This window comes from Cephus cinctus, unplaced genomic scaffold, assembly GCF_000341935.2.
Source record: "Cephus cinctus unplaced genomic scaffold, Ccin1 Ccin1_scaffold0929, whole genome shotgun sequence".
NCBI lineage: Eukaryota > Metazoa > Arthropoda > Insecta > Hymenoptera > Cephidae > Cephus > Cephus cinctus.
The window spans coordinates 175,494-184,649 of NW_014333498.1; the positions used below are offsets into that span (position 1 = coordinate 175,494).

The 9,156-nt window shown below is 43.5% G+C and overlaps 2 protein-coding genes across 2 annotated transcripts; one reads left to right on the top strand and one right to left on the bottom strand.

Annotated features, from left to right (window-relative positions):
• The first annotated feature begins 716 nt into the window (after positions 1 to 716).
• Positions 717 to 2,148, top strand: LOC112494882 (odorant receptor Or2-like). The gene is made up of 3 exons (XM_025088451.1): positions 717 to 1,504; positions 1,568 to 1,723; positions 1,786 to 2,148. The coding sequence occupies exons 1-3, from the start codon at positions 1,493 to 1,495 to the stop codon at positions 1,840 to 1,842; spliced, it is 225 nt and encodes a 74-aa protein (XP_024944219.1). The 5' UTR covers positions 717 to 1,492; the 3' UTR covers positions 1,843 to 2,148.
• LOC107271274 (vitellogenin) lies at positions 2,018 to 8,195 on the bottom strand. Its single transcript, XM_015747056.2, has 5 exons — positions 8,047 to 8,195; positions 7,230 to 7,945; positions 5,602 to 7,151; positions 3,287 to 5,499; positions 2,018 to 3,199 (listed from the first exon to the last, which is right to left on the bottom strand). Exons 1-5 carry the CDS (start codon positions 8,090 to 8,092, stop codon positions 2,175 to 2,177), a joined length of 5,550 nt encoding a protein of 1,849 aa, XP_015602542.1. The 5' UTR covers positions 8,093 to 8,195; the 3' UTR covers positions 2,018 to 2,174.
• Between the last annotated feature and the right edge of the window lie 961 nt (positions 8,196 to 9,156).

Consider the following 9,156-nt stretch of genomic DNA (forward strand, 5'->3'; position numbering starts at 1 on the left):
GCTGCATACAATTCCTACAGGGTCTTCATTTTATGTGGAATCGGAAAATCCTTACAGAAATCTATTTTTCCGTGCGTGAAATGTGGATCTCTACCTCTCTCGAATCTGCCTCCTCAGATCCCAAAAAATATTACGGAAAACAGCCCGCTTCTACAAATATATATTTATGCTCTATGCAATAGCGCCGACCATCACTGTCATTTGTTTTTCATTATCACCGATGCAGTATCTCATCGAGCAACGAGCTATGAATGTATCCGAGAAAAATATAAATTATACGTTCCCGTACGGGGCTCAGGTAATATTTCGTTTCGTATGTTGCGCACCATTGACAAAAGTTTTATTCATATTTCATTTAATAATTCTCACTTTTCTTCTTCAGTTCCCCTGGATAAACATGAACGACTCGTTAAATTACTCTTTGTGTTATTTCGCTTCGAGCGGGGTCAGTGTTGCAGTTGTACTGTACGAAATGAGTGTTGACAGCTTTTACATGCTCTACATAAGCCAGATTTGCGAACAGTTCAAGCTGTTGGATCGCAAGCTCAAGGAGCTCGTTTTCTTCGGTTCCTTTGATGAAAACGTCAATCGGAGGTCGAGACTTTGCGACTGCATTGAAAAGCACCTCAAACTCATACGGTAGTAATTCCAATTTCAATGAATAACAAATGACAACGACTAGTACGGTATAACACTTGAATTACATAATAGGTATAATTGTCTTTAAAAGTTTGTCTCTATTTGTTTCTAGAATGTGTGAGTCGATGAAAAAACTTTACTCTCTGATAATCCTAATATTCTGCGCATTCACGACATTCTCCCTGTGCACGGTGATATCTCAGATAGTGATAGTGAGTTCAATTAATTAAAATATTACAAATCAATGGTGCTTCAAGTAACAATGTTTATCTATGCTGGATTATCTGGTTTTAAATTTACAAAGGCAACCGAACACAGTCGATACGACTTTCGTTCGACAATCATCCGCCGGCTTGAGAAGTTTCTTGTCCTAGGACACACCACTCCTCTGTAGTTATCTCTCTGAACTGTTAATTAAGCCTTCTATCTATTTTTGTTTCATCCATTTTCTCCTTCTCTTTATCAAACGATCTGCAGCAAGCAGAATACAGTACGTAAATCCTATCATCTACAAGACCTAGCTAATTAAGCCTCCTGCTAAAATGCTGTAAGACATTCTTCCTCAAAAATCCATAGTACTGTCACTGCTCAAAGCTGCTCTTGACAATAAGAATATTGGAGATCGACGAATAAACGTATTCCTTGAAATTCAAATAAGATTAAAATAACAGAACAAACAAAAATCGTGAGTATCGTGAATCTACAGTATCAAAAAATGCTTCGAAGGGAATCAAGCTAAGTGTAATCCATGATTTTATTTCAGATGAATATCAAGAGCAATCCCGTCCTCCATACTTCGTATCTCATATTTGAGTGCAGTGAAATCTTTATGTTCTGCTGATTTGGACAGCAAATGACCGACCAAGTGAGAATACCGAATTATTATTCGATTCAATTTTCACGAGGCGTCTAAGAAATTTCTTTCAAGGCCAGATTCATCTCGGATGCCGTTTACCATAGCCAATGGTACGATGCCAGTCAACGGGAGAAACAATCATTGCGATTGACAATGCGACGAGCGCAGAGGCCTTTGTCTGTTACAGCTTCTGGATTTGCCGTTGTTTCCCTTGAATTGTGTACTACAGTGAGTAAACAAGTACGAGGAGAAAATACAAGTAAATTTCTACGTGTTTCCTCTACTTCCAGATATTCAGTACTTCTCTTTCGTACTTTACGCTTTTACGCAAAGTATACTACAGGTAGAGATTACTGCATGATATAGTATGTGCTACGCTATACTGTATCGTATTACTAAACTTTGTAGTAACTGTGCACCGCAGTAACGTGAGTTACCATTACTTCGCATACGATATACTATAAGTAAGTAGGTATGGGACGCTGCTTAGAAATAAAGAGTGTTGCAATAAATAAAGGATTATTACGAGTGCAAACTTTATTAAACAATTTTTTTTCTTTTGCACTTCACTGCTGCTACAAATAATAACAATATTAATGCGGTGTCCGTTAAAAGCAAGCGGTCATCGTAAACAGATTGCGTATCTGGAGTATCAAGATCTGGAATACAAGCGTGGAGTCTATGCCGCGGAACAGCTCGTGGGCAGGGACATCCTAACACTCTTGTTGTGTGATTTCTGGCTGAAGTCAGGATTGGCTCCCATCTTAATACGTTTGACAATGCTCCTGGCGTGCTCGTTGTCACTGACGCAATGCATCTGAACGGTCTTCTCGTGTTGCGTGTTAGGCTTACAAGAGGATGAGCACGTTGGCATCGGTTTCAGGGAGAAGCAGATTTCTCCGTTTTCTTGGGTGATCTTAGTCTGGAAGATGGTGCAGCTGCTCTGGCTCTTGTTCTTCTTCTCGGATCGGACGTGATTCTTCTTCCAGAGGTTGTTCTGTTTGGAAGGACGACCTGCCTCGCGGTTGCTGACCACATTTCCGTACTGAACGTCCTGTTTGTAACATTCAGCCTGGTTTGCTTTGCGTGCGTTCTCCTTTGCGGGTCCCTGGCACTCGTTTTGGGTGATGGCATATGTAGCTGCAAACTGGGATGGATTCTTCAGGATGCAGTTCTTGGGAGTCGTGAAGTCGGTCTGAGGTTCCCCGGTGAAAGTACCGCAGAGACCACGTACGTCGTCTTTGTATTCATGGCCCAAGGACAGTTTGGCTCTGGAACCGTCGTACTGGAGTTTGTAGGAGCTCCTGCCAGCTGATTCAATCGTTAGACTCTTGTCAGAACGCAGGTACACTTCAAACTGTATTTCATCCTCATTCTCGTGCCTGTAGATCTCGTTCTGGGAAAGGTTTATTTCACGTCCATTGATTTTCACATTAGGAGAACTGCTACCGGGTGTCATAAGAACGACAGTATCGTCCACCACCATTTGACATTCCTTCTGCTTCTTATTGTCGCTAACGTCACGGCAGACTACGCTCACATCTTCGGACCTGTCATTGTCATTGTCATTGTCATTGTCATTGTCATTGTCGTCGTCGTCGTTGTCGACGGTCACTGCTACAACGTGCCAGCAATTTCCCAACTCAATGGGATACGTCTTGTTGTCGAAGGTCGTAACCATATTCTCATCCAGAGAACAAGTAGCTGTCAAAGAGAAGAAATTAGGACGTTAATTAAATCTTCCCATTAATCTAATGCTTATTAATTCTTCGATTTACTAGAAATACTCACGATTCCACTGGCCAGCAAGAGCTTTTCTTCCAAAACGATCAGCAACGGTCCTATCGGGTTCCGTAACGATGATTGACCTGGTCCAAGAGTTTACAGGGACATTAGTAACATTAGCATCCATGTTTGGTGCATTTACGCTGACATTCAGACGCTTCAAATCCGGTGAAAACTCAAATTCTACGTCGATCTTTCCATCCTTTTGATCTTGAGGATCGATCATGTTCTCATAGGCATAGTTGTAACCAAGATATCTGGCAATACCGTAAGCTTGCCAGGTCATGTTCTTGACTGCGTTGGGAATGTTATTGAATTCGACGGATAACCAGCCCTTGTCAAGGCTGTGGGCACGATGGGTCATGTTACGACAGGCCGGAAGTATGTTGTTGCCTTCCTCCATCTGCTTCTCGCACTCTTTGGCCAATGGTCTGTTCTGCAGGTACTGTCTGCGTTCATTGCTCTGCTTCAGTTTACCCTGGATGTTAATGTGGGCGCCAGATTTGCAGCTCTCGCCAAACTTCAATTCCACTTGGTATTTACTGGTAGGATCAGCTTTAAGAGCCTTAGCGAAGTTCATACTGGGAACGTCTGGATTCTGAGCCTCGGCTTCCACGCAGACCTCAAAGTTCTTCTGTTGTGCAGGATTCTGGTGATAGTAGAACAGTGCTCTGCTTATATCATCGACTGGACTGCTAGCCCAGGCAACGGTGGCTGCGTACTGTGCGCTGTCCTCTCCTTGGAATTCTGCACCGATGTCCATGACTGAAGCGGAAGCGTCCTTAATGCCTTCAATAGCTAAATTTAGGAACTCAGCCTGACGAGAGTTGCTGTCAGGTTCGTTTGAGGTTGGTTCTGGCGCATTAGCGTTAAGGCCTTCCTCCTGGCTACGATCACCGCGTCTACCTGAAGGATGTCTGTACGAAGATGACCGGTCTCCACCCATGCCTTTGGTGGCGTTCGAATAGGATGCAGTAAGTACCAAAACATTATTTTTAGATTGTCTGGAGTCATAGATCATATTGTAGATGTTATGTTGAATCGTTTCCTGGGACATTGGGAACACTGCTGGTGAAATAGCATCATGAGGCTGCATCATCTGTGCCAACCATGCGAAAGGTAACTGATTCACATCATTGTCGAATTTCGACTGAATCCTGAATGCCATTCCTGTAGACAACTTTCCCATTGTGAACTCATTCTCATGTAGGTTTTCAGATATGATCCTGCGTGCATTCGTGCCTTGGGCAATTGGTTTCAGATCTAGGATGTTGTCAACTGCAGTGTAGGGCCAGGTACTGTAGTGGAATAGATTGTAATCCTTATTGTTTTGCATTGGCTGAAGTTTTACTCGCACGTGAGCATTTTCCAAGTCCAAGTCGACCTTAGCCTTGATTGGCAGATTCACTTGCAGGTTCTTATCGACACCAGCGACGTGATAGACACGATCTTGTGGATTAACGAATCCAATCTGTGCCTGCATCTTTGTTGAGTAGACAAAACGAACCTCGGCGCTAGCGTTTATGGTACGAGGAATATTGATTTGATTACCAGAACTTAATTCTGGATAAGTTTTTGCCTTTGCTTCGCCACCGACCTGAAGCAGCGATGGTGTCCTCAGGACGTAGACAAAAGGTAATCCCGCTGCAGTGGGGAAGCTAACAGTAACTTCTACTCCGCTGTACAATTTAGTGTAGTTGAAGTTCTGTCCTTGCTTCCAAGCTGCTGCTGCTTTCTTTGCCATTTTTGGTAACTGTTCGATAGTCTGATTGTCAAAGGCCACGAATCTGTTCGATTGCAGCATGCTGATGAGAACGTTGCCTTCCAGCTCGCCATTATTGTCGGTCTGGATCTTCAAAGTCTCGGCAATCCATGCTGGACTGAATTTCGTCGATTTTCCTTTGCCTTGTTCGCGTCTCGAGTTATTGTCGTCATCGTCATCGTCGAACTGATCAGAGAGAACGTCCAAGAGATCATCTACACTGGATACCATAGCACCAAACTCTAGAGCTGGCATTTCAAAGCCACCCTTGTTGCGATTCAGACTAGCAAACAAAGCCTGGGGTACAATACTGTCTTCGCTGCCAATGTAACTAACAGCCATCTTGTATGCCAAATTCATTTCCTGGATGGCGTAATCACGAAGGTATTTCTTCGAGTATTGCATTCCGAAGGTCTTTGGGTTAAGAAGATCTTTAGCTGCTCTTGCATTGTGAGCCCTGAAATAAATTTACAGTAAGACAATGGTAGATCCAAGATACACCTAAAATAGATCAAAATCAAGTAGCCATGTAAAATTATTTATAATTCTGATTACTTACAGTTCAGTTTGGCTGTAAGTTTCCAATTCGGCAGCGGATTCAATGGCAGATTTGACAGCAGCATTGACTTGGTCACACGTGTCATCATTGGTGAATTCCGCCATCCTTTGCAGCATACTTGCTGGGGGGTTAGTCCTCATAAGCTGGAAGACAGCTGCAGAACGTACTTGATGAGTCTCTCCGGTATTCTGATAAATCTTGTAGAGTACGGAACGGGCCACCTTCGGGTAGAGCTTGGCAAGTTTATCCATGGAAACGACCATCATCATTCTCTGGAAATCGGAAACTGGGTGCTCTCCTTCGAGGTAAGGTTCCAGAACCGCGAGCATCTGAGGGTGTCCCATATTGCCAAGAGCACGAATATAAGTCTGGATCTTAGGACTGTCGGCTTGCTCAATGGCGTTCTTCAGTTGCTTGGCGATATACGGTATCCATTCCTTAGTCACGGCTTGATTATTTTTTGGTGACAATCTGCCAAAGCTGTCAACGGGATAGTGACTCTCAGCGGTATTGTTATTGATTTGAGCCTTGCGTACAAGGTTAGTAAATGCCAAAATTGCTGTGGTATTCAAGTATGCCTGTTTGGTGACTTCTGGCTTTGTTGCGATTGAAAAGAAAGCCTTCAAGTATTCTGCAGTGGGGTGTCTAGCTGTGCTGGGAAGAACTGCTAGGAGTTCGGCAGCTTCCTCACCCTGGACCTTCTTGCTTGCTATCCAGGATTTTATGTTCACCAGAGCTGGACCTGTTCCAGCTTGAGCTACTGCATCTCTGAATGCAATCCAGGATGAAGCCTTTGCAGATTGACTTGAGCTGCTGCTGGAGCTCTGAGACACGGGTGCGTAAAGTGCCTGTGCAGCCTGTTCGATTTCTTTAGCGTTCATTGTCCTGATCAGCGAAGCCAACATAGAGAACTTGTCCAGAGTTAGCTCCTTAGGGATGGCACTTGGTTTCTGAAGTTCCTGGCCAATTTGTGCAGCTATTTTCTGCGAGGCTTGGACTGGATTTTTTTCATTTGACTGCCATATGGAACTGCCACGGTTGCCGATGAACATGGGAAGCAAGGGGTTCTCAGGAGCATCTTCTAAAGTTGGGCTTGGTTGGTGATAGTCTTCTTCGCTACTCGAGCTGCTTGAGCTACTGCTAGAACTGGAGTCGGCGTTGTGTTTACTGCGGTCATTGGCAGATCTGGGTTTTCTACCATGAGAATGAGTCTGCTCCTCGGAGGAGGAAGAAGAGGAAGAGGACGAAGAAGATGAGCTTGAGGAACTTGAACTGGAACTATCTTCGTGCGGACGTCTTTCGCGGTTACTTTCAAAAGGGTTGTTGTATCCATAAACCAAGTTACCAGTGCGTTCAGGATTCGACAAGGATGGTGGACTTCCGGAAGCTGGTGAAACGGATTCCAAGGTAATGTTTGTCAAGCTCACAACCATTCCTTTCTGACTCTCCTGGAGAGAAGGGCTGACGATAATCTTGTTGGTGGTTACAGATGACTGGATCGTGAATTGCTTTAGACTACCAGAAATAACAGCACGAGTCATGGATGATCTCTGAAATACGAAGCAACATAATAAATATACGATCCGAGCATTGTGGTAATATCCATAATTAAGTATCAATCAACCTACAGATAGGAAACGGCCCATGTCATTGGAGCCAGGTTCCATGTCGGATTCTCCAGTTATACCAAAATGGTATCCCATCTTTTGATGACAGTGACTGAAATTGGTGGCCTTAACGACGTCATAAAAGGTTCCGTCGCCCTTCAATTTTGGCAGTGGAGCCAGTTCTGGTGCGTCCTGAAGTACGTATTCGGGTAGTGGACTGATATCATATAACATCTCACATTTTCCAGTAACAGTGTCTTCCATTGTCTTGAAGACTGCGGTTTGTTGGCCTTCTTCAGGTTCCTGGTTGAACTTGGATTTCACGGCGTTCTCTCCCTGAATGTCAATCTGAAGCAAACTGACTATGGCTTTCACAGCATTAATTTCCCAGGTGGGTAGAGACTTTTCGACAATGAGATCATCAATGACTCCATTCTTGAATTTAATCTCAAATGGTTTGTCGCTCATTGAACTTCTCTCGTAGTTCAATTCCTTTTGAGGAATCGGCGAATCCCATCCACCAGGAAGCTTTGCGTGAATCTTTGCAACCTGGGCGTTCTGAACGCGACAGGTTAACGTGTCCTGATTCTTCAATTGACATTTCAATTGAGACTTGGCGTCCAATCCCGAGTACTGATCCGCAACCTGGTGCAAGCCAGCGAGTACTCTTGTACTCGTGCGGTACGTGTACTCGGTACCACTCTTGAATGCATTCTGATTGGCGATAGAAACTCCCGCTGCAATAATATTGCCAAGTATTTTTCTTTATACCCATTTTCATGGAACGACGCTTTATTTATAATAATACCTTATATGTAAGATTTTAAGTAGTTCTTACCGAGACAGAAGAGCAGTAGAAATGAGGTCCACATTGTTCCTGACATCTTGGCAGAGTGTAGATCATAGCTCCTTCAGAGCCTTTATATATTTCAAGCTTCCGTAGCATCTGTCTATTCAGCTTTGACCTATGCTCCCCGATACATTGCATCTTATATTTGCTACAATGTACCAATGTATAACGATATCAATAAACACGTGGAGATTTTTACAGAGTAAATCACTTGCCATGATAACGTTCCAGGTCATCTCTGCGGATTCATCTGACGATCGCGGCACACTTCCTGTCCAATTTTTCAGGCACCCCGATATCCTCATTTATCACATCGTGGGTTCAAGGTTATTTCAAAAGCTTAACCCGGGAATGGTCGCGCGATTTTGTTTCCCATTTGAAAAGCATTGACTCGGGGTACCTCAGATACCTCAGGTACTCACGGGTTAATGACGTTCAGTCATCTAGGTAAAAAAAATCTTTTCGCACCACTTGACTCTTTTTTTTTATTTTGCCTTTTCTTTGCAAAAACGTAACGTATCAATGATCATCAATCAGTGGCCAAAAGTGAAGTCACTTTTTCCAATATTAACGCGCAGATCAATAGCCAACTAGAGATTCGCCGATTTATCCAAAAGTCGTTAATCATCCATGTTACGGTGAGTACTTTCACAAAGGCCAGAACCGACGCCTGGCGTCACAACGGACCTCATGACGCTGTACGCGAACCGCGTCTAAACCGTTTAAATCCTATGCAAAGTTTGACGTAACGAGACGACGTCATTCACGGCAATTTTCCCGAAGATGACTGAGCACCTAGCAGGCTGGTAAACACGTCATCGATCGCCATACGAAAATCCATAATAGTTTAATTCAGCAAACTATTCCAAGGTCTTCCACCTTGGTTATTCTATTTATTCTTCTAGTATATATATATGCATGCTTATTGTTCTGACTCCAGGCCTTTCATTTATTCCTACCTGACATTAGTCATGCAAAATAATGTCGTAAGATTTTCGCAGACTATTCTCTTGATACCGGTTTTAGGAAAATTGCTCAACGGGTTTTGAAGATGAACCTTGGAAGCTTCTAGAACGCTGATCATTGGAATTTGCGGGA